This window comes from Hylobates moloch, unplaced genomic scaffold (assembly GCF_009828535.3).
Source record: "Hylobates moloch isolate HMO894 unplaced genomic scaffold, HMol_V3 SCAFFOLD_15, whole genome shotgun sequence".
In the NCBI taxonomy this organism is placed as follows: Eukaryota; Metazoa; Chordata; class Mammalia; order Primates; family Hylobatidae; genus Hylobates; species Hylobates moloch.
This window is the reverse complement of record NW_026652290.1, coordinates 3,661,322-3,684,685: the sequence shown is the minus strand read 5'-3', so window position 1 is coordinate 3,684,685 and position 23,364 is coordinate 3,661,322. Positions and strand designations below refer to the sequence as shown.

Sequence of the window (23,364 nt, the reverse complement as noted above, 5' to 3'; positions counted from 1 at the left end):
TGGCGCAATCTCAGCTAGCTGCAACCTCCGCCTCCTGGGTTCAAGCGATTCTCCAGCCTCAGTCTCTCAAGTAGCTGGGATTACAGGTGCGTGCCACCATGCCCAGCTAATTTTTGCATTTTTTTAGTAGAGACAAGGTTTTGCCATGTTAGCCAGGCTGGTCTTGAACCCCTGACCTCAGGTGATCCACCCACTCTGGCCTCCCAGAGTGCTGAGATTACAGGTAAGAGCCACCACACCTGGTCAATGATGAGTTTTAAGAGGCCATCTGGCCAGGCATGGTGGCTCATGCCTGTAATCCCAGCACTTTGGGAGGCTGAGCAAGCCAGGCAGATCACGAGGTCAGGAGTTCGAGACCAGCCTGGCCAGCATGGTGAAACCCCGTCTCCACTAAAAATACAAAAATTAGTCGGGCATGGTGGTGCGCACCTCTAGTCCCAGCTACTCGGGAGGCTGAAACAGGAGAATCGCTTGAACCCAGGAGGCAGAGGTTGCAGTGAGCTGAGATCGCGCCACTAGTGGCACTCCAGCCTCGGCAACAGAGTGAGACTCAATCAAAAAAAAAAAAAAAAAAAAAAAGGAAAGGAGGCCTCCTGACCCAGGGCAGTACAGAGAAGAAGAAAGGGGAATCCTGTGGACCCCCTACAAAGGAATAGTACCCCAACTCATAGGCCCTATGGAAGGGCTGGTGGCCTGCAAGCTCCTCAGCTGCCAGGAATGACCTGTTTCCTCTCTTCTCCCATGAATGTCCCCTCCCTGAAGCACCATCTCAGCCTATAGAAAACCAAGGAGGAGAAAGGGAAGACTGGCCTCAGCCTTTAGTGCCCATCTTTTTGGGAGAACAGGTGGCCCCTTTCTGGCCTTTCTCCCAGGGCCCCCATTCTGGATAGTTCACGGCAGCAGCAGGTAAGAGGAGCTTGCCAGCTGCTCCTCTCTCCACCCCAGGGCAGCTTGTCTCATTCTCTCCTCTACCCACCTCCTCTCCCAGAATCCAGGCCACCAGATGGCCCGAGCAGGCTGTGTTTATTTGGGGCCATGGAAACCTGCAGCTTCCTTTTCCTATTGCCTTGGGTCAGGTGCAGAGCTGGAGCCCAGCCTCAGAGCAATGATGTCATGGAAAGGTTCTGACTTTATTACTCATAACCCCTTAGCCCCCGACCTGAGTGAATGCCTGATTTTGCTCCCCTGAGCAGCTTATTCCAGTTGCCATGGAGATGCCTCTATTCCCTTTGAGGTCTTGGGACTAAGTCAGACAGGGCGGGACCCAGGAGACTCTCCTCGAAACCTAGAGCCTGAGATATGTCAATTGTCACCCCTTTCTAGTCTGAGCTTATAAAGCCAGTGCTTACAAAGTGGTTTCTTCCTTCTTAAAGATTTGCTGTAGCCATAATGCTGAGATGGTTAAAAGCTTGGTTTGATGACAATCTCCTGTTTCAATCAGCCAGCATCCCCGGCGGCACATTTTTCTAGATAATTATGCTTGTTCCTAAAAATAGAACTCTTCATTAAGAAACAATCGCTAGCATTACTAATAATTATGAACATTTATTTAGCTTTGTTTCCATTTACCACATTGCCTCTCAACACAGTAACTTAACTAAGGTTTAGCTGTTTTCAAACACTGCTTGCTCTACTGTGAACCTTTTTCAGAATTGGAACTTGTCTGTAGTTCATCCCTTACCAGCGCTATGAAAGGGTTCTAGTTAGCAGGCAGTTCTCTGAATTCTCCCCCTACCTCCCGAGGGACCCCCCTCTCTCCTGGCTGGAAGAAAGCATCATCTTGCTCCATAAAGCTGAAGGGCGGGGAACGATGTTCCAGGTTTTGCAAACATTTCTTTCGGTGACCTGCCTCCTCTTCCCATCTGGTATTTGTCCTGCAGAGCTGCTGGGTATAAGCCAGTACACACACGTGCTCAGCGGGTAATTTGCTCATAGGCTGCCTTGTAAAAAGAGCCTGGCGTTCCTAAAACTCAGCTCTACCAGAACCCAACTTTCAAAAATACATTCTTAGAGAATTCATTTTATCAGTACTCATGGGGTGCCCACGATGTGCCATGTTCTGGGTGCTGGGGATACAGCAGTGAGCCGGTGACCTCCTGGAGCTCACATTCCGGCTAAGAGACAGCAATTAGACATTTAGGACTGAGTGATTTTTGTAAAGGAAGAGAAAAAAGATAAATTAGAGCAGAGTAAAGAGCCTGGGAAGCGCGGGGCGGGAGATGCCCCAGGCTGGCCTCGCTGATGTTTGAATTGGGCAGTGGGCGGTACAGGCGGAGGGCACAGACTGAAAGGAGAGAAGTGGTGTTTCTGGGGGACACAAGATCAGGGCACTCTTCCGGTAGCAGCTCGCTGTCTGGCCACCGTCTTCCCCAGCCAGCCAGGCCTCCCGGAGGCGGCCGGCCAGGGAGCATCGCCGGGACCCCAGCTTGCCGCCTCCCCTCGGCGGGCCCTAGAAACTGCGCGGAACCAAAGCTTGAGGGCCGCTCGAGTTTGCGGACCGCGGGGAGGAAGCGCTCGCCGGAAGCAGTCGCAAGACCCGAACATGGCGGCCACCAGGTGCCTGCGCTGGGGCCTGAGCCGAGCCGGAGTCTGGCTGCTCCCACCGCCCGCACGGTGCCCACGCCGGGCGCTGCACAAGCAGAAAGACGGCACTGAGTTCAAGAGCATCTACAGCCTGGACAAGCTCTACCCCGAATCTCAGGGCTCGGACACCGCCTGGAAGGTCCCGGTGAGCCGGCAAGGGCTGGACGGAAGGGGCGTTTTGTCAGGCTGTTAGGTGGCGTTAGGAACCCCGGGCCCATTGGCCGGATGTGGAGCTACGTCGGGGGGCTACGTGACGGTCGCCGCGGGAGGGGGCAGGCTGTCCGCGCTAACCTGGCCGGGAGTGTGGTGCTCGCTGTAGCGCGAGATGTGCAGGGGCCGAGAAGGCCGGCTGGGTATGCTGCTTTCGAGGCTGCCAGCTTTTCTACGTTCGTGTCCTTGGCCCTCAAGACCAAATTCCAGTCCCAAGGGGAAATATGGGCATTCTGGCCCTCCAGAGAGGACAGTAAAGGCAAGAGGCTGCCAAGTTGTTTGCTACCCTTTGGGACGTTACAGTGTCTATCGTCTCTAGTAACCCCAGGACGCTCGAATAAAACAGCTTCTCAATCGTTCCTGCAGTATGCATTTATTTAGCCCGCTGTGTGCAGGCATTGAATCAAGACCCGGAGCAAGAGAGATAAGACCTACCCAAACCCATTGAGCTTCCACTTACAGGACTGGAAAAGAATATCCATTCATTTGTTCATTAATTCACTCACTCACTCAACAAAAGCTGTGTTAGGCTAGGGGATGGAGTAGCAAACAAAATTGAAATTTTAAAGCTTGTGGAGCTTATGTTCTAGTGGAGGGAGACAAGCAGTAAGTAAATGACTAATATAGAATGTGTGAGGTAGTACTTTGCAGAAAATAAAGCCAAGAAGGAAGAAGTAGTGCCAGAGGTAGGGAGTAGGGTTGCAATTTTAAGTAGGATTGTCTAGGAACGCTGTCAATGAGGTGACATTTGAATAACGACCTGGAAGAAGCCAGACAGCAAGTCATGAGAATAGGGGGCAGATGAGCATCCAAGGCAGAGGGAAGAGAAAGTGCAATAACCTGAAGGCAGTAGCAATCCCCAGGTGTGGCTCAGCCGGGGTCAGGAGAGAAAGCCAAAGGGAGGGATGGCTGGGGAAAAGCCTGTTTCTAGGACTTAATGGCCTCCAGCCTTTCCTCTGAAAGCAAGGGAGACCTACTGGAGAGCTTGAAGCAGAATGGAATTATCTTAGTTTTACAAGGATCACTCAGAGAGCCTTACAGAGAACAGACAGAGGATGCCAAGATCAGGGAGACAAGCAGTAGGAGTCATGAGAATTGGTCAGATCCTAGACATATTTTGGAAAGAAAGCCTGCAAGATTTGCTAACTGATTGGATGTGAGAAGTGAGAATAAAAGAGGAACTGAAGTCTGGGGCCTTTTTTTTTTTTTTTTTTTTGAGACGGTGTCTCACTCTGTTGCCCAGGCTGGAGTGCAGTGATGCAATCACTGCTCACTGCAAGCTCCGCCTCCTGGGTTCACGCCATTCTCCTGCCTCAGCCTCCCCAGTAGCTGGGACTACAGGCGCCCGCCACCACAACCGGCAAATTTTTTTTTTTTTCTTTTTTTAGTAGGGGGTTTCACCGTATTAGCCAGGTTGGTCCTGATCTCCTGACCTCGTGATCTTCCTGCCTCGGCCTCCCAAAGTGCTGGGATTGTGGGCGTGAGCCACCGTGCCAGGCCTTTTTTTTTTTCTTTCTTTTTTTTTTTTTTGAGACAGAGTCTTACTCTGTCATCCAGGCTGGAGTGCAGTGGTGTGATCTCAGCTCACTGCAACCTCTGCCTCCTGGGTTCAAGTGATTCTTGTGCCTCAGCCTCCCGAGTAGCTGGGATTACAGGCGTGCACCACCATGCCCGGCTCATATTTTTGCATTTTTAGTAGAGACAGGGTTTTCACCATGTTGGCCAGGCTAGTTCAAACTCCTGACCTCAAATGATCTGCTCGCCTCAGCCTCCCAAAGTGCTGGGATTACAGGCGTGAGCCACCATGCCCAGCCAGGTCTGGGTCCTTGAGCAATGAAAGGATTGAGTTGCTATTAACTGAGATGAGAGAGTGGCAATAGCATTCATTTGTTTGTTCATTCATTCAATAAAATGTTTATTGTATACCTACTGTGTCAGGCACTACTTGAGTCTAGCATATACAGCCGTGATAAACAAAATACAGGATCTCTCTCCTTCGTGGAGCTTAATTCTAGTGGAAGGAGCAGACAGTAAACAAATAGGGAAAATATCAGGTAGTGAGAAGTAGTGTAATGAATAGGCCCAGGGTGCTGCAACAGAATGCTGAGGCTACCTCAGATTATTAGTAAGGGAAGTCCTCTGAGGAGGCTTAAGGTTTGAGTCCAGTAGACATCTGAGAGGAGACGTTGAGTAGCAGTTGGGTATATGGGTGTGGAGTTGAGGAGAAAGGTTTGAGTTTGAGCCAGAAAGTTGGGTGTCAAAAACAGGCTATTTTCTGGCCAGGCGCAGTGGCTCATGCCTGTAATCCCAGCACTTTGAAAGGCCAAGTGTAGATCACTTGAGGTCAGGAGTTCGAGACCAGCCTGGCCAACATGGCGAAACCCCCATCTCTACTAAAAATACAAATTAGTCGGGCGTGGTGGCACACACCTGTAGTCCCAGCTACTCAGGAGGCTGAGGCAGGAGAATTGCTTGAACCCAGGAGGCAGAGGTTGCAGTGAGCCGAGATCGCACCACTGCACTCCAACCTGGGTGACAGAGTGAGACTCCGTCTCAAAACAAAAACGAAAAACAGGGCCGGGCGCGGTGGCTCACGCTTGTAATCCCAGCACTTTGGGAGGCCGTGGCGGGCGGATCACGAGGTCAGGAGATCGAGACCACGGTGAAACCCCGTCTCTACTAAAAAATACAAAAAATTAGCCGGGCTTGGTGGCGGGCGCCTGTAGTCCCAGCAACTTGGAGAGGCTGAGGCAGGAGAATGGCGTGAACCCGGGAGGCGGAGCTTGCAGTGAGCCGAGATTGCGCCACTGCACTCCAGCCTGGGTGACAGAGCGAGACTCCATCTCAAAAAAAAAGAAATGAAGGCAGTCAGGGGAGTGCACCTGAGGATACTGATGCTTTGAGCCTGGAGGGCCAGAAAAGCCTCGGAGTGGGTGGCGTTTGCACTGGGCCTTGTGGATACAAAGATTTAAGGCTGAAGGGCATTGCTGCTTGAGGAACGGCAAGGGAGAGAGAGACATGGAGGTGAGAAGTCCTGGAGTGAGTAGTTAGTTTGACAGAAACCCTCAGGGTGCAATTACAGTCACTGTCCAAGGTGGACTGCCTCATGTGGGAGTCTCCTGTGGCCCCGGAAAGAACAGGGCGGCCCACCAGGCTTGTTGCTCCAGGTTGACAGAGGGTGTTGCTTTTGGAGGCTCCCTGATGCATGTGTACTGTGGCTCCCGCTCCTGCTGGAGCCAGGCCTCTGATGGTGCCTGACACTAGCTAAGGCTAGGGCAGGGAAGGCTGGAGACATCAGATCCATTTTCCTAGAGGAGTGTTTCTGAGGTGGTACCTCTGGAGTCTGAGGATGTTTTTTCTGTCATCGTGATATGATTTTGCAGGGGACCTGAAAATACTAATGTACAATGTTTGTGTTGTGGCTTTAAATCATTTCTTTGTTGCCTTGAACCAGTTAGGAGTCACCCAGCAGGTAATACTTGACACTGTGTACATTACATTACAGGATGGTGCAAAGCAAGCCGGCAGTGACATCCCGCTAGGTAAGTAATTTTGTTTTCTTTTTTTTTTTGAGACGGAGTCTCGCTCTGTCGCCCAGGCTGGAGTGCAGTGACACAATCTCGGCTCACTGCAAGCTCCGCCTCTTGGGTTCACGCCATTCTCCTGCCTCAGCCTCTCCGAGTAGCTGGGACTACAGGCGCCCGCCACCACGCCCGGCTAATTTTTTTTTGTATTTTTAGTAGAGACGGGGTTTCACCGTGGTCTCGATCTCCTGACCTCGTGATTCGCCCGCCTCGGCCTCCCAAAGTGCTGGGATTACAAACGTGAGCCACCGCGCCCGGCCAGTAATTTTGTTTTCTTAAAAATCAGTTGGCTGTGTGGTGGCATGTGCCTGTAATCCCAGTTACTTGGGAGGCTGAGGCAGGAGAATCTCTTGAACCCAGGAGGTGGATGGAGGTTGCAGTCAGCCGAGATCATGCCATTGCACTCTAGCCTGGGCAACGATAGCAAAACTCTATCTGGAAAAAATAAAAAATTAAAAAAAAAAAATCGTGCCTGTTGGCCGGGCATGGTGGCTCATACCTGTAATCCCAACAATTTGGGAGGCCAAGGTGGGTAGATCACTTGAGGCCAGGAGTTTGAGACCAGCATGGCCAACATGGTGAAACCCCATCTCTACTAAAAATACAAAAATTAGGCCAGGCGCAGTGGCTCATGCCTATAATTCCAACACTTTGGGAGGCCAAGGCAGGTGGATCATCTGAGGTCAGGAGTTCAAGACTAGCCTGGCCAACATGGCGAAGCCCCATCTCTACTAAAAATACAAAATTAGCCGGATGTGGTGGCGAGCGCCTATAATCCCAGCTACTCGGGAGGCTGAGGCAGGAGAATTGCTTGAACCCGGAAGGCAGAGGTTGCAGTGAGCCGAGATCCTGCCATTGCACTCCAGCCTGGGCAACAGAGTGAGACTCTGTCTCAAAAATAAATGAATAAAATAAAATAAAAATACAAAAATTAGCCGTGTGGTGGTGGGCGCCTGTGATCCCAGCTACTCGGGAGGCTGAGGTACAAGAATCACTTGAGCCTGGGAAGCCGAGGTTGTGGTGAGTTGAGATTGCACCACTGCACTCTAGCCTGGGCGACACAGCAAGACTCTGTCTCAGAGGAAAAAAAAAAAAAAATCAGTCATTTCTCTCATCCCTCACACATTCCTTCCAGATCTCTCCAGCCCAGTTAAAGTAAAGAGACTATCTCTGGGTGTGCAGAAGTAGAATCTTTGCAGCATTATTTAGAATAGCAAATAAATGATGGTGTGGCCAGTCGCATTGTACTGTGCCATGTACCACGTGAGTGTAGAGCTCTTAACATTCTCATGACGTGGAGCACTCTTTACAATACATGAATTGAAAGAGGAAGACGCAGGAGAGTTTATAAGCTACCATTTCTACTATTTGTGTTTTACATATCTATATCTCTGAAATATCTTTTTTTTTTTTTTTTGGAGATGGAGTCTTGCTCTGTCGCCCAGGCTGGAGTGCAGTGGCGCGATCTGGGCTCACAGCGAGTTCTGCCTCCCGGGTTCACACCATTCTCCTGCCTCAGCCTCCCAAGTAGCTGGGACTACAGGTGCCCGCCACCATGCCCGGCTAATTTTTTGTATTTTTTAGTAGAGACGGGGTTTCACCATGTTAGCCAGGATGGTCTCGATCTCCTGATCTCGTGATCTGCACACCTCAGCCTCCCAAAGTGCTGGGATTACAGGCGTAAGCCACTGCGCCCAGCCTGAAATATCTATTTCTGAATATCTGTATCAATATATCCGTATCTATATTTATATCCATATCTGTGTAGAGACATATCTATATCTGAAAGGAACACCCTGGTTACAGTGACTGCCTGAATAGAGAGATTAGACAAACTTGGTGGCTGGGCAACAAGAGTGAGAAACATTTCCATGTAAATAAACCATTTGCATAACTGTAAAATTTTGTACCTGTCAAGTATAAGCAAGGCCTAACAGTTACAGCCCGTAAAGAAACAATGAGCCTTTTTTAGATTCGGAGAGTGTATGACGTCCATAGACAGTGGGAGGAAGAGCAGCCAAAGGTGCTGGCTCCCTGTGGCCCTTGCTCAAGATGACTCTGAAACAGAGGCCAGATGACCGCAACCCAAGGGACAGGACACGCTGTGGCTGAGGAGCCAATACCATGCTGCAGCGAAGCCGTTTTGTAGCTTGAAGCTGTGCCCGCCTGTAGTCTCAGCTACTTGAGAGGCTGAGGCGGAAGGATCCCTTGAGCCCTGGATGTTCGCTTGAGCCTGGGATGTTGAGACTGCAGTGAGCTGTCATTGTGCCACTGGACTCCAGCCTGGGTGCCAGAGTGAGACCCTGTCTCAAAAAAAAAAAAAAAAAAAGAAGCTGTGCCCTAAGGGGTGCATGTGTGTAGGGGAGGAGGCAGAAAGCCTCCCATCTCATCAGAACTGGAGGCGAAGAGAAGTGTCTCGTGACAGCCTCCTGGGGGGGGAGACAGGCAGGCAAGTGGGCAGTAGCCTGGTAGTAGCTCCTCACCAGCCTCCGACACTCTCATGGATCCCGAAGCATTCCATTCCTGTGAAGAATTCGGTCAGCTGCAGCTCAAGCTTTGCCCATGTGCAAGGTTGCCAGCGATCACCATGGCAGAACTGTTCCCCTGCAGTGGCACGTGTACTTGTTACCTAGTCAGAAAGTGGATCTAATTTGATTTTTCCAAAGGAGGAAATCCTCTTAAAAGCCGTCCCAAATGAGTCACTACTGCTCACTGAGGCCAGCTCTCTGCCACCATGGTACCACAGTTCCTTGCCACCCAAACTTCTTGCAGTTTTTGAAATTTTCCCAATATAATGCCTTCCCTACATTCCTCAGACCCGACAAGACTGCTTTTCATTAATTATAAAAAGGGAAGGATTAAACCTCATTTTACAGATTAAAAACAAACAAAAATTAGACCCAGAAAAACAGTGAGACTTTGCCAAGATCATGGTCACTTCATGATGGAGCCAGTGTTTGAAGCTAGAGCTCCCAGCTCCTCATATATCCAACAGATGTTTAACACTAACTGTGAGCTAGGCCCAGGGAACACCCATGAACACCATGAATTAGACACAGTCCTGCCCTCTTGGAGCTTATAGTCTGTTGAGATTCCACATCTACCACATCTTGGATGAAACTAACCCTGTCCCTTAGTTTGAACTTTTGAAATAATCCTTGCTTTAAAACAAACAGAAAACAAGCAGCAAAAAGTGAGGGCAGCAGATCAGGTGGAATGTACAGGAGTAGAAGCAGACAGCCAAGTCCTGATTTTACTTTTTTTTTTTTTTTTTTTTTTTTTTTGAGACGTAGTCTCGCACTGTTGCTCTGGCTGGAGTGCAATGGCACGATCTCGGCTCACTGCAACCTCCACCTCCCAGGTTCACGCCATTCTCCGATCTCAGCCTCCCAAGTAGCTGGACTACAGGCGCCCATCACCATGCCTGGCTAATTTTTGGTATTTTTAGTAGAGACGGGGTTTCACCGTGTTAGGCAGGATGGTCTCGATCTCCTGACCTCGTGATCCGCCCGCCTCGAGCTCCCAAAGTGCTGGGATTACAGGCGTGAGTCACCGCACCCGGCCCTGATTTTACTTTCTTTGCTGTCTGTGTGACTTTGAGAAAGTTACTTGCTCTAATTTCAGTTTTGACATCTGTGAATAATCTCCAGCTTCACTGATCTGAATGTTACATTTATATATATAGTTGGCCCTCTGTATCTGTGAGTTCCACATCCATGGAATCAACCAACTGTGGATCAAAAATATTTGAAAAAGAGGCTGGGCATGGTGGCTCACACCTGTAACCCCAACACTTTGGGAGGATCACTTTAGCCTAGAAGTTTGAGACCAGCCTGGGCAACATAACAAGACCCCATAACTACAAAAAATTTTAAAAAATATATTCAGCAGGGTATGGTGGTACGTGCCTGTAGTCCTAGCTACTTGGGAGGCTGAGGCAGGAGGATCACTTGAGCTCAGGAGTTTGAGGCTGCAGTGAGCTTTGATTGCATCACTGCACTCCATCCTGGGTGACAGAGTGAGACTCTGTCTGTAAAAAAAAAAAAAAAAAAAAAAAAATTGAAAAAGAACAAAAAGGATGGTTGCAGCTTGTGGAGAATTTTTTTCTTCTCATTATTCCCTAAACAATACAGTATAACAACTATTTACATAATGTTTATACTGTTTATATTGTATTAGGTGTTATAAGTGATCTAGAGATGGTTGTAAGTATGCAGGAGGATGTGTGCAGGTTATTTGCAAATACACCATTTTATATCAGGGACTGTGCATTCGCAGATTTTGGTATCCACAGGAGTCCTAGAGCCAATCCCCCACAGCTACTGAGGGATAACTGTATATAAAAGTCATTGATTGGGAGGCCGAGGCGGGTGGATCACGAGGTCAGGAGTTTGAGACCAGCCTGGCCAACATGGTGAAACCCCGTCTCTACTAAAAATACAAAAATTAGCCGGGTGTGGTGGCGCACGCCTGTAATCTCAGCTACTCAGGAGGCTGAAGCAGGAGAATTGCTTGAATCTGGGAGACGGAGGTTGCAGTGAGCCGAGATTGTGCCACAGCACTCCAGTCTGGGCGACAAAGCGAGACTCTATCTCAAAAAAAAAAAGTCATTGAAAGAAAAAGATATATAATAGCAATAGCTGTGTTGATAGTTAATTAGCAGTTTGCACATTTGCCATGAGGTAATCAGTTTTGCGTGTGTACTTTCTTCTGTTTTACAGATCGCTTGACAATATCTTATTGTCGGAGTAGTGGTCCTGGGGGGCAGAATGTGAACAAAGGTATGGGGTGCCTTGTGCTTTCTTTTGCTTTAAAATGTAGCTGGGAGATGGGCTTGAGGAGCTCTGTGTTTGTGTTCATATGGAATAAAGGGATTTTTCAGCAGAAGCTTTAATACTGCCAGCTTATAATCTTCTTTATTCTTTTGAATGTGGTCTGATTCTCAGACATTCAGCTGTGGGTTGCTAGGACTAGGATCGGCTTGTGAGTCTAAACAAAGAGAAATCGCAGTGTGAGGTGGCAGCCAGCTCCAAGAACAGGTTTCCTTCATTCTGGTGCAACCCATTCCCTCCATTTTTTTTTTGAACCCAGTAAAACTGTAAGAGAAGCACTGGGTGCTTAGTTACTGGAAGTCTATTTTTGCCCAAAAGTGCCTCACTGTCTTTGCAGGCTTGTTCGTAGCCAACTTGGACATAGGCTAGAATGAACATGGTTAGGTGTCTGGCCTCCCTTTGTTTCAGAATGGTCACTGGTCACCTAGGGGTTGATCCTTCCTGGAAGTTTCAGGCACCCATGCTCCCTTCTCCCTTTCATCCACAGTGAATTCCAAGGCAGAAGTCAGGTTCCATTTGGCAACTGCCGACTGGATCGCAGAGCCCGTGCGGCAGAAGATAGCCATCATGGTAACCACCATCCCTTTCTTTCCCTAGAAATCCCTCAGTGGCTTCTAAACCTTTACTCTGTAGGACTCCAGTTTTTCATTTGTTCTCTGCAGCATAAAAACAAGATCAACAGGTTAGGAGAGTTGATCCTCACCTCTGAGAGCAGCCGCTATCAGTTCCGGAATCTGGCAGATTGCCTGCAGAAAATTCGAGACATGATCGCTGAGGCCAGCCAGATACCCAAGGAGCCAACAAAAGAAGATGTTAAACTTCAGAGAATCAGGTACCAGGAAATGCCCTAAGCTGCTATAAACTGATTTGTGTGGACGAGAGTCTACACAGGTAAGGAAGGGGCAGGGGAGATCCAAAGTCAGCCTTGGGAGAAGCTCTAGGAAGAGGAGGGGACGCTGACCTGGGACCGAGGCCTGTGGGCTAGTGCCTGCTGGTGTAACTGCTCGGCTTCCCGTTGAGCTTCCAACTCCTCTCACCACTTTGAAAAGCACTGATTGGGCATCTGGGCCTAATTGCAGTCTTTTTGTTTTCAGGATAGAAAACATGAATCGGGAAAGGCTGAGACAAAAGAGAATTCATTCTGCTGTAAAGACAAGCAGGAGGATCGACATGGACTGAAATCACCCTCTGCAGCTGGGAGGGCTCTTCCGGGCGTCAGGGCAGCTGCAGCTGAGAGGACTTTCGCACCAGAAGGAGATTTCCTCTTTTCTTTTTGGCTGTTAATGCTTGTCTGTAACATTGGAGCCATCACAAGAATATTCATTTGGAATGAAGGTTGCAGGCGTTGGTTGCAAAAGTCTTTATAGGCAGTCACCATGTTGTCAAACCTTAATAATGCATCTAATGTATTAGCCGCAATAAAATTCAAAACTCATTAGGCTTCCCTTCTCATTCAGAATGCTTCAGAAAACAATTCCTACCTTCTCTCTCAGTTAAGTCAGCCGCACAGTTATCGACACAGCACTAGGGAACAGGAAAGGGTTCTGGTGTCTGCTGCGAAAGAACACACAGGCCAGGCGTGGTGGCTCACGCCTGTAATCTAAACACTTTGGAAGCCAAGGCAGAGGGATCACATGAGGTCAGGAGGTCAAAACCAGCCTGAGCAACATAGCGAGATCTCATCTCTACAAGAACTACGAAAATTAGCCAGGCATGGTGACACATGTCCATAGTCCCAGCAACTCAGGAGGCTGAGGCAGGAGGATCACTTGAGCCCCCAGGAGTTCAAGGTTGCAGTGAACCATAATCGCACCACTGCACTTCAGCCTGAGCGACAGAGCAAGACCGTGTCTCAAAAAAAAAACAAAAAACCACCGGGTGTGGTGGCTCACGCCTGTAATCCTAGCACTTTGGGAGGCTGAGGTGACCAGCCTGGCCAACATGGTGAAACCCTGTCTCTACTAAAATAGGTGGTGGGCACCTGTAATCCCAGCTACTCAGGGGCCGAGGCAGGAGAATTGCTTGAACCCAGGAGGCAGAGGTTGCAGTGAGCCAAGATCATGCCACTGCACTCCAGCCTGGGCGACAGAGCCAGACTCCATCTCAAAAACAAAACAAAAAGAAACACCACACACACAACCAGGTAGGAGGGCTGAGACAGGTAAGTGGGCATTTGAGCCAGGCTATGGAAAAGGCATGGGACTTTCATCAGTAGAGGGGAGGTGGACATGCCATTTAAAGGGAACAATGAACACGGGTGACAAGAGGCTGAGGTGGAGGGGGTGACAAGGCAAAGGCACTGAATGGTGGATTCGTGCAGGGGGATCCACCATTGCAGTGGGAGGTGAACCCGGAGAGAGACCGGCTTGACGTGGAGAGCCTTGAATTCAAGTTAAGGAGTTTAGGTTTTTTTATTTTTGAGATGGAGCCTCACTCTGTCACCCAGGCTGGAGTGCAATTGCGTGATCTTGGCTCACTGCAACCTCCTTCGCCCAGGTTAAAGCGATTCTCCTGCCTCAGCCTCCCCAGTAGCTGGGGTTACAGGTGCACGTCACCATGCACAGCTAATTTTTGTGTATTTGTAGAGATGGGGTTTCACCATGTTGGCTGGGCTGCTCTTGAACCCCTGACCTCAGGTGATCCGCCCACGTCGGCCTCCCAAAGTGCTTGAATCACAGGCGTGAGCCACTGCACCCGGCCAAGGGGTTTAGGTTTTAAGAGATGTGGGTAACAGAAAGCTATTGGGAGAAAAGCTGAGTGTTGGGAGAGAAGCTGAGGCAGGGCTTGCATGTCAGCTAGACTTGCTGGCTCCTTGCTTCTAGCACTCCCATTCTCTCAAGCAGCCATATGTTTCTCCTTCACTTGATACACTGTTTCATTTCAACCCCCACATCCTCACCACCTGTTTCTTTGTTTGAGCACCAATAAATACCGTGGGCTCCCAGAGCTGGGGGCCTTCACAGCCTCCACACTGGCGATGGCTTCCTGGTCCTACTTTCTCTCTCAAACTGTCTTTTGCTAACTCCTTTGACTTCGCCGGACTTTGTCGTCCCCACGACCTGGTGTTGGGTCTGATCACCCCAACATTCCCGGCTGCCCAACGTAGGGTGACAAAGACCCTGGTGAAAGAACGCTAGAGCGTGTGAAAGCGGAGGACGCATCGTCAAAGGACATCTGAAGGCGTCTAAAAGAAGCTCGGCAGGAAAGCTGAGCGCTCGGAAGAACCAGGGTAACAATGGGATAAAGTGAAAGCAGACATTCTGCTTATTTAAATTTATTTATTTATTTATTTATTTATTTATTTTGAGACGGAGTCTCGCTCTGTCGCCCAGGCTGGAGTGCAGTGGCGCGATCTCGGCTCACTGCAAGCTCTGCCTCCCAGGTTCAGGCCATTCTCCTGCCTCAGCCTCCTGAGTAGCTGGGACTACAGGCGCCTGCCACCACGCCCGGCTAATTTTTTGTATTTTTTTTTTAGTACAGACGAGGTTTCACCGTGTTAGCCAGGACGGTCTCGATCTCCCGACCTCGTGATCCGCCCGCCTCGGCCTCCCAAAGTGCTGGGATTACAGGTGTGAGCCACCGCGGCCGGCCTTATTTAAATGTCTTTCTTTTTTTTTTTTTTTTTTTTTTTTGAGACTTAAGGCATTTATTACGAAGAGGGGGAGTGAAAGTTCTCAGAATTTGTTAGCACTCTTTAGTACAGTAAAGCAGTTTTGCCCATGGTTTCCGGAACAAGGGACTATGGAGTTGGATGAATGGGAGAGAATTGGCAGAGATTTAAAAAAGGCGTATAAAGAGGGAGCAGATATTCCAGTTTCTGTTTGGTCATGTGGGCGCTAATAAAGGCAGCTCTTGAGCCATTTCAAACAGATGATGAGGCAGATTCAGATGAGCAAGAGGAGGATGAGTGTAAAAAACTGACTTCGATTCTGAGTGTGAGGAACAGCTACCGGAGGGGATTAAAGAAAGGAAAACTAAAAAAAAGTATGTTTTACTAGCCTGTCGGCTCCCCCCGCTAAATTAAGTGAATGGCCACCTTCTCTCTCTCCTCTTAATAGCCTTTCTATTCAGAAAGCTAGAGCTGAGGGAGACCTTGAAGCATGGTAATTTCCTGTTACTATCATCCAGCACAGAGGACAGAATACAGCTAATTGGCCACTTTTCCTTTTAAGTTACTAAAGGAATTTAAGCAAGCCATTGGTCAATACGGACCGAACTCTCCTTTTGTGCAATCTCTATTTTAAAAATATGGCTCTTGATAATAGATTAATACCATGTAGCTGGGATACTTTGACAAGATCTGTTCTCACCCTATCTCAGTATTTGCAATTTAAAACCTGGTGGGCTGATGAAGCTCAGACTCAGGCAAGGGAAAACACACAAGCACAGCCACCTGTGCCTGTTTCCTTGCACACTTAATGGGAGTTGGCTGTAACTGGGGTCGATTAGAGAATCAAGCAGTAATGGAGGATGTTGCCATTGTTCAGCTGCTCTTGGCGTGCTTACGGGCATGGGAAAGGATAAATGTTACGGGCGAAAAATATCCTTCTGTCAGTTCTATCCGTCGAGGACCTAAAGAACCATATACTGATTTTATTGCTCGGCTCCAAGAGGCTGTGTGTAAAGCCATAACTGATAAAATGGCTCAGGATGTTGTAATACAGCGTCTTGCATACGTTAATGCTAATGCAGGGTGTCAAACTGCTATTAGACCCCTGAGAGGGACGGCTCATTTAGCTGAATATATTAAGGATTGCGATGGCATTGGAGGTAACTTACATAAGGCTACTCTTTTAGCTCAGGCTATGGCTGGATTAAGAGTAGGAAAGAATATACCCCATTTCTCAGGCCCTTGCTTTAATTGTGGTCAATTTGGACACCCAAGAAAGGAATGTAGAAAAGGAAACCAAAAGGCAAACATTGCTACCATCAGTCAACAGAAAAGTCCCGGTATATGTCTCCAGTGAAAGAAAGGCAAACACTGGGCAAGTCAGTGTCATTCTAAATTTAGCAAGGATGGACAACCTCTTTCAGGAAACGGGAAGAGGGGCCCGCCTCGAGCCCCTCAACAAACTGAGGCACAGCCAGGGCCCTTACAGATGTGCAACAATTGTCCCCCACTTCAGCAGTAAGTGCTGCCATAGACCTCTACAGCACAATTCCCATCTCCTTATGAGAGGTGAAGCCGGCTGGGCTTCTGGGTCGGGTGGGGACTTGGGGAACTTTTCTGTCTAGCTAAGGATTGTAAACACATCAGTCCGCACTCTGTGTCTAGCTGAAGGTTTGTAAATGCACCAATCAGCACTGTGTAAAAATGGACCAATCAGGATGTGGGTGGGGCCAAATAAGGGAATAAAAGCTGGCCACCTGAGCCACTTAAAAGTGTCTTAGCTGCCACTTTTAAGTCCTTAAGGATCCCAGTCAATGTGGCAGACTCATCTTTCACAGCTCCTCACTCTCTGGGTTCCAGCCAAACTGGGCTACAAATCATGGCTGACATTCCCCAAGTACCAGCTCATTGCCACTAACCATGTATTTATTCATTGAAATCCCACAATAACCCTATGAGGAAGGCGCTAATAACATAACTTCTGGTTTAGGCTGAGCGCAGTGGCTCACACCTGTAATCCCAGCACTTTGTGAGGCTGAGGCAGGCTGATCACTTGAGGTCAGGAGTTTGAGACCAGCTTGGCCAACATAGTGAATTGAAACCCCGTCTCTACTAAAAATACAACAATTAGCTTGATGTGGCGGGCGCCTGAGTTCCCAGCTACTTGGGAGGCTGAGGCAGGAGAATCGCTTGAACCCAGGAGGCGGAGGTTGCAGTGACCCGAGATTGTGCCATTGCACTCCAGCCTGGGTGACAGAGTGAGACTCTGTCTCAAAAAAAAACAAAAACAAACCCCCTAGTTTATAGGTGGGGAAACTAAGGTTCAGAGAGGTTAGATATTAGCTGGGGGAGGTAGACGGATGGGAGCTGACCCTGAGCAGTTCGCTTCAGAGCCCATTCTCTCAATCACAAGTTTCCTGTCCAGCTGCAGGCAGGCCTTGGAGTTGCCATTTTCCTAGCCTTTGCTGTTGGCCACTACTGGAGCCTCCAAGTGACATGCTCTTACCCTGCCAGTTCCTCCCCTCTCTTCAGACCCATCTCAAGAACATCTTCTCCAACCCTCCAGCTAGAACTAGTCACTCCTCTGCCTCCAGCAATCTACTGAGACCTTTCTTACGTCATTCATCGTGCTTCAGGTCCTGCTACTGTAAGAGGAATTAATTTTTCCTCAGCTTTTATTATCACCTGATCAAATGTCAGTTCTCTGGAAGAATATTGCTTTGTTCACTTCTGACTCCTCCCCACCCCACGCTGTGAGTGCCTGGCATTCACTTAGCATTTGCTGAATGACTGAATGAACTAGGAAATTTTGTACATCCTGCATATGAGCCTCAGTTCTGTAGAGGGGGACAGCAAGGCTCAGGGCGGTAGGAAGGAAACTCCTCCAAACCTCAGTCTTCATACCCCATGGTCCGGGTGTCCAGGCAACCTCCAAGCGGACCCTCGGGGCTCCATGGAGCGTCCCAGTGCTGGGGGCTAGGGGCTGGTGCTCGCTAAGGGTGGGGGCAGGTCCCTGCGTACCGCAGTATCTTCCCGCCCGCTCACCAAAAGTGTGCGCGGCAGGGACGGACCCACTCAATGGATCGCGCCTCTCTCAGGCCTTCTCTAGGAAAAGCAGCCAGCCGCTTATGAGGGGAAGGGATGGCGCAGCCACGCGCCACAAGCCCCAGTGGCCTAATGGATAAGGCACTGGCCTCCTAAGCCAGGGATTGTGGGTTCGAGTCCCACCTGGGGTAGAAGTGGCAAGTCTTTTAAAGGGACTTTTTATTTCTTTTCTCTTCCCTTCTCAGGGATGCTGGAATCTACCCCGGTCTCTAGTTAGACTCCCGAACTAGATTGGAGGAGCCACCTCCTCCAAGCACCTAAAGCCAGTAAGCTCGGGTCTTGCCAAGCCCCTTAATGAACAGCTTCCGTCCGGGTAGGGCCCCACAATTTCGAAGCTGGGGAAACTTGTAAGAATATAAAGTTGCCCAAAGGGTTCTCAGGACACCCCAGCTCCACCTGGCGGGGCAGCCCCGGAGAACCAGGAGTAAATGACCACCGCGACTGCAAACAGAGGGCCCTGCAAGAGAAGGCGAGGGGCGCAAACAGGGCAGAGGCAAGCAGATAGCGGGAAGGTGGTGAATTCTGAGGTCTCTGGTTGCCGGCACCAAAAGTAATCTTGAGAGCACAGCCCTCTCGACACCCCAGGTGGGACTCGAACCCACAATCCCTGGCTTAGGAGGCCAGTGCCTTATCCATTAGGCCACTGGGGCGCGGTAAGACGCCAAATCCACGTGTTCCTTGATAGGCATCCAACCATACGTGCCCAAACGGCCCTGCTGTGGGTCACCCCGCTCCAAGCCTGAGAAGCCATCGGGATGACGGGATGAACCGCTGACTGGGCGCGGCGTCCCCACTGGGCTAGGCAAGAGCTCCATGCGGTGACGACGCGCGGGGACCAGGAGCCCGCGGTGCCCTGTAACCCCAAGAAGGAGTGCTCGGCGAGCGCAGAGCCCGGTGGAGCATAGCTGGGAGGAATAGGGATGGACGAGGGCGGACGGAAGAACAAACCCTCAAACTATGCTGGGATTCGGGCACGGGCTGCTTGCTCAAAAAGAGCCCAACCACGAAGGAATCCTCAATCTTATGATCTGACGTCAGACGCCTCATCCCTTAGGCCACGCGGTCACAATTCCCAGGGAGGCTCAGAGACTAGTCCAGGTGCCGCTCCGCTCGGGGGTGACTATGCAGGCGGCTGGGGCCAGAGGAAAGGTGAGCGCTTCGCTCCATAGGCGGCCAGGGTGCAAGCAGCGAAGCTGCGCCATGCCGGAGCGTTTAATGAACATCAAATTGGTCTCCCGGGTAGGAAGTTAAAGAAGGAGACCGCGTGGCCTAATGGATAAGGCGTCTGACTTCGGATCAGAAGATTGAGGGTTCGAGTCCCTTCGTGGTCGGAACGTTTTAATCTCTGCAACTATAATCTCCATCTCTTGTTTTAGACCCAGAAACGCCTCCCAATCCCTGCAAACCGCGGCTCTGGGGAGCTACTTCTGACCAATCAGGCTTTGCATCCCGGGACGCTTCTGGTTATGGCGTCATTACGCAGCCTGTGGCGTCTCCGTCTAAGAGACATGATCCGGCACCTTCTGCTGGAACCTCCAGTGGCCTAATGGATAAGGCATTGGCTTCCTTAAGGCTTGGGCTTTGGGTTCGAGTCATATTTGTGGTGGCGTGGCCTAGCTGCTGGGAGCCGTATTCTTGAGATCCACTTTAATAAAAGTAATTTTAAAAAAAAATGTATAACGTAAACAAAAACTGGCACATGTTGTCTTTTTAATAACATTTACCTTTATTTTGTGCTTGTGTCTATTTCAATTAATTTTCCTTTTCTTCTAGATGAAGCCTGACTACTTTGAAAGGCAAACCGATGTGAGGGTAAGTGGGGCCCCATTTCTTGTTGTCTCTTGAGCTGGTACCTGGAACGAGTTCAACATCCAAACATTCGCCTAGTAAACGTGCTCTACAAGCTACAAACCCACAAGCAAATGACACGGAGCGGGTTATGTTTCAGTCTATCGTTATGAATTTAAACAGCAGACAAAACTCCAGTCTCTGGCCGGGCCCAGTGGCTCACGCCTGTAATCCCAACACTTTGGGAGGATTACAGGTGGCGGGCGCCTGTAGTCCCAGCTACGCGAGAGGCTGAGGCAGGAGAATGGCGTGAACCAGGCATGCGCCACCATGCCTGGCTAATTTTGTATTTTTAGTAGAAACAGGTTTTCTCCATGTTGGTCAGGCTGGTCTCGAATTCCCGACCTCAGGTGATCCGCCCACCTCAGCCTCCCAAAGTGCTGGGATTACAGGCGCTTTTTTTTTTTTTTTTTTTTTAGACAGGGTCTCACTCTGTCACCCAGGCTGCATTGCCATGGTGCAATCATAGCTCACTGCAGCCTTGAACTCCTGAGCTCAAAGAATTCTCCTGCCTCAGCTCCCTCCCAGTCCCAAGTAGCTGGGACTAAAGGCACATACCACTGCACACTGGTTTTGCTTGTTTGTTTGTTTGAGAGACAAGGTCTTGCTTTTTTTTGCCCAGGCTCTTCTTGAACTGGGCTCAAGCAATCCTCCCAACTTGGTCTCCCAAAGTGCTGGGATTACAGGCATGAGCCACTATACTTGGCCTCATCAGATTCTTGGAAGTCCTTGGTTCAAAAAATTTTTTTAACTTAAAAATATGATCTTGTTCTTTTGTAAAAGTAACAACAAACCAAACAAACCAGAAGAACAAACTCCTCTTCTCCCTTCTCCAGGGCCATCCAGAATTCCTCCTGTTCTCTCCACCCAAGACCAGTCACCAAGTTGAATGGACACTACTTTTAAGCTTGCTCTGGCTTCCAAGCCCTGGCACGTGGTGGTAGCAGCGTGTCTCTAGCCTGGACACTAGAGCCATCGCTGCTTTTCTGGGCTTCAAGCTTCGGTTCCCCACAAACCACCCTCCAGGCCCTGCCTCTATGGGACTTACACTGTAGTGAGAGAGAAGGACAGTGAACAAACTAATAAACAAGATGATTTCAAAGGAAAGAGGGTGATGGGGAACTATTGAGTAGTGAGAGAGGAACATTTGAGGAGGGGCATTTGGTCCAGCCCTAAATTATGGGAAGGGGCCAACCACATAAAAAGATCATATAAAGGCCGGGCGCGGTGGCTCACACCTGTAATCCCAGCACTTTGGGAGGCCGAGGCGAGTGGATCACGAGGTCAGGAGATCGAGATCATCCTGGCTAACACGGTGAAACCCCATCTCTTCTAAAAATACAGAAAAATTAGCCGGGCGTGGTGGCGGGTGCCTGTAGTCCCAGCTACTCAGGAGACGGAGGCAGGAGAATGGCGTGAACCTGGGAGGCGGAGCTTGCAGTGAGCCGAGATCACGACACTACACTCCAGACTGGGCAACACAGCGAGACTCCGTCTCAAAAACAAACAAACAAAAAATCATATAAAAAGAAGAGGCTTCTGGGCAGAAAACAGCAAAAGCATCACTGACAATCCTGTCACCTTCAGAAGACATCTTCGGAGGCTAATACACTGCCTACCTCCTAGGGTGAGGAGTTAATAAACTAATATCTCTGCAGTGATTAGAACAATGCCTAGAATGTGGTATTAAAGTCATGATCATCAGCATTTATTAATATACTAATTTGCCTGGGTATTCAAGATTTATGTGTGATATTCTCCTAGCTAAATGTGCCCCTAAAGGCTCACGTTTCATCTTACAGTTCTTTCTTTTCTTTGAGACAGACTCTCACTTCATCGCCCAGGCTGGAGCACAGTGGCAAGAGCTCAGCTCACTGAAACCTCCACCTCCCAGGTTCAAGCAATTCTCGTGCCTCAGCCTCCCACATAGCTGGGATTACAGGTGCCTACCACCACACTCCGCTAATTTTTGTATTTTTAGTAGAGATGGGGTTTCACCATGTTGACCAGCCTGGTTTTGAACTCCTGAGCTCCAGCCATCAGCCCACATGGGCCTCCCAAAATGCTGGGATTACAGATGTGAACCACCATGGCCGGCCTCTTCTCTTTTATTCATAATAAGTTCATATTAAAATTATTCTAAGTGTCAAGTACAGTGTTAGTCCCTGGGGAATGTGTGACTAAGGTACAGTGCCAGCACTCAACAAAGAATGTTCTAGAAGCCTCTAGATCTTTCTAATCCTCTGGTGTGAGCAGGAATTGCAAATGCCTGATGGGAAGGGTGGAGTGGGAGGTACAGTTAGCAATTTGCTGAGGTTATAATGGAAGGAGGAGAATGGTCCGTAAGAGGGCCTGAGAGCCTTGCCTCCCAGGGTAAAAGACTGTATTTGATCTTGTGGGAAGCTAGGGGAGGGTTTTACCCAGAGGAGTCAAATGCGCGTATTTGCTTTTGAAAAAGCTCCCCTTGGCGGCAATATGAAGAATAGATTGGAGGTGAGTGAGAATACAGGCAATGAGGCCAGTAGGGTGAGGCGTGATGGCTTAAGGAGGAAATTACCAAGGCCTGAACACAGGTGACAGCAGTGACACCCAGAGGAGGAAACTAAAACAGGAGATTCTTAGGAAATGGACTCTGGGAGGTGGTGCTTGAGGGACGCAGGATGGAAGCGCCTAGGAGGACCCTGAGATGGTTTCCTAGGATTCCGGAAGGATGGTGGTGCCACATCCCCAGACAGGGAAGGAGAGGGGTGTAGAGCTGGTTGCCCTAAGTCAAAGATGTCTGCAGGGTCCCCAAGTACCTGGTTTGTTTCCCCAAAATCTACCCATTTCTTCACCCTAGTTTCTAGTTTCTGCTTTGGTGGTGTGATTAGAAAAACCCTTCAACCTGGCCGGACGCGGTGGCCCACGCCTGTAATCCCACAGGCGGACGGATCACGAGGTCAGGAGATTGAGACCATCCTGGCTAACACGGTGAAACCCTGTCTCTACTAAAAATAGAAAAAATTAGCCGGGCGTGGTGGCGGGCGCCTGTAGTTCCAGCTACTCGGGAGACTGGGGCAGGAGAATGGCGTGAACCCGGGAGGCGGAGCTTGCAATGAGCCGAGATCGCGCCACTGCACTCCAGCCTGGGTGACAGAGCGCAACTCCATCTCAAAAAAAAAAAAAAAAACCCTTCAACCTAAAGATTATATAAATATTTGTGAGGTTTTGTTTGTTTGGTTGGTTGGTTTCATTTTGTTTTTGGGGTCTTGCTTTACCGCCCAGGCTGGTGTGCAGTGGCGCAATCATGGCTCACTGCAGCATCGACCTCCTGGGCTCAAGCCATCCTCCCACTTCAGCCTTACATGTAGGTGGGACCACAGGTGCACACCACCATGCCCAGCTAATTTTTTTTTTGGTAGAAACAGGGTCTCCCTATGTTGTCCGGGCTGGTCTCAAACTCCTGGGCTCAAGCAATCTTCCTGCCTCAGCCTCCCCAAGTGCTGGGATTATAGGTGTGAGTCACTATGCCAAACCAATTGTGAGGTTTTTTTTGTTTTTTTTTTTTTTAGACGGAGTCTTGCTCTGTCGCCCAGGCTGGAGTGCAGTGGCG

General features: G+C 49.5%; 1 protein-coding gene, 1 long non-coding RNA gene and 3 other non-coding genes across 7 annotated transcripts; 4 read left to right on the top strand and 1 right to left on the bottom strand.

Moving 5' to 3' along the window:
* The first annotated feature begins 2,328 nt into the window (after positions 1-2,328).
* Positions 2,329-12,644, top strand: MRPL58 (mitochondrial ribosomal protein L58). Of its 3 annotated transcripts, none has more exons than XM_032177143.2 (6): positions 2,329-2,728; positions 6,299-6,335; positions 11,099-11,158; positions 11,697-11,779; positions 11,872-12,041; positions 12,309-12,644. In XM_032177143.2, the coding sequence occupies exons 1-6, from the start codon at positions 2,543-2,545 to the stop codon at positions 12,574-12,576; spliced, it is 804 nt and encodes a 267-aa protein (XP_032033034.1). In that variant the 5' UTR covers positions 2,329-2,542; the 3' UTR covers positions 12,577-12,644. The 3 variants fall into 3 exon arrangements, with proteins under 3 accessions (XP_032033034.1, XP_032033032.1, XP_032033033.1); XM_032177141.2 differs by having other exon boundaries at positions 6,248-6,335; positions 12,304-12,644; XM_032177142.2 differs by having other exon boundaries at positions 2,330-2,728; positions 12,304-12,644.
* A 5,338-nt stretch (positions 12,645-17,982) lies between these two features.
* TRNAR-CCU (transfer RNA arginine (anticodon CCU)) lies at positions 17,983-18,055 on the top strand. The gene has a single exon. It is a non-coding gene; the product is annotated as a tRNA-Arg (tRNA).
* A 446-nt stretch (positions 18,056-18,501) lies between these two features.
* Positions 18,502-18,574, bottom strand: TRNAR-CCU (transfer RNA arginine (anticodon CCU)). The gene has a single exon. It is a non-coding gene; the product is annotated as a tRNA-Arg (tRNA).
* A 71-nt stretch (positions 18,575-18,645) lies between these two features.
* On the top strand, positions 18,646-20,989 carry LOC116483259 (uncharacterized). The gene is made up of 3 exons (XR_004252227.2): positions 18,646-19,580; positions 19,698-19,736; positions 20,609-20,989. It is a non-coding gene; the product is annotated as an uncharacterized LOC116483259 (long non-coding RNA).
* Positions 19,183-19,255, top strand: TRNAR-UCG (transfer RNA arginine (anticodon UCG)). Its single transcript has one exon. It is a non-coding gene; the product is annotated as a tRNA-Arg (tRNA).
* Positions 20,990-23,364: the final 2,375 nt, after the last annotated feature.

What these genes read in the sequence shown, in the direction of transcription:
- MRPL58 (XM_032177143.2), top strand. Translation starts at nt 2,543, where the DNA reads ATGGCGGCCACCAGGTGCCTGCGCTGGGGCCTGAGCCGAGCCGGAGTC. An exon ending in ACACCGCCTGGAAGGTCCCG is followed by an intron (nt 2,729 to 6,298) that starts GTGAGCCGGCAA and finishes ATTACATTACAG; the next exon opens with GATGGTGCAAAGCAAGCCGG. An exon ending in CGGCAGTGACATCCCGCTAG is followed by an intron (nt 6,336 to 11,098) that starts GTAAGTAATTTT and finishes TCTGTTTTACAG; the next exon opens with ATCGCTTGACAATATCTTAT.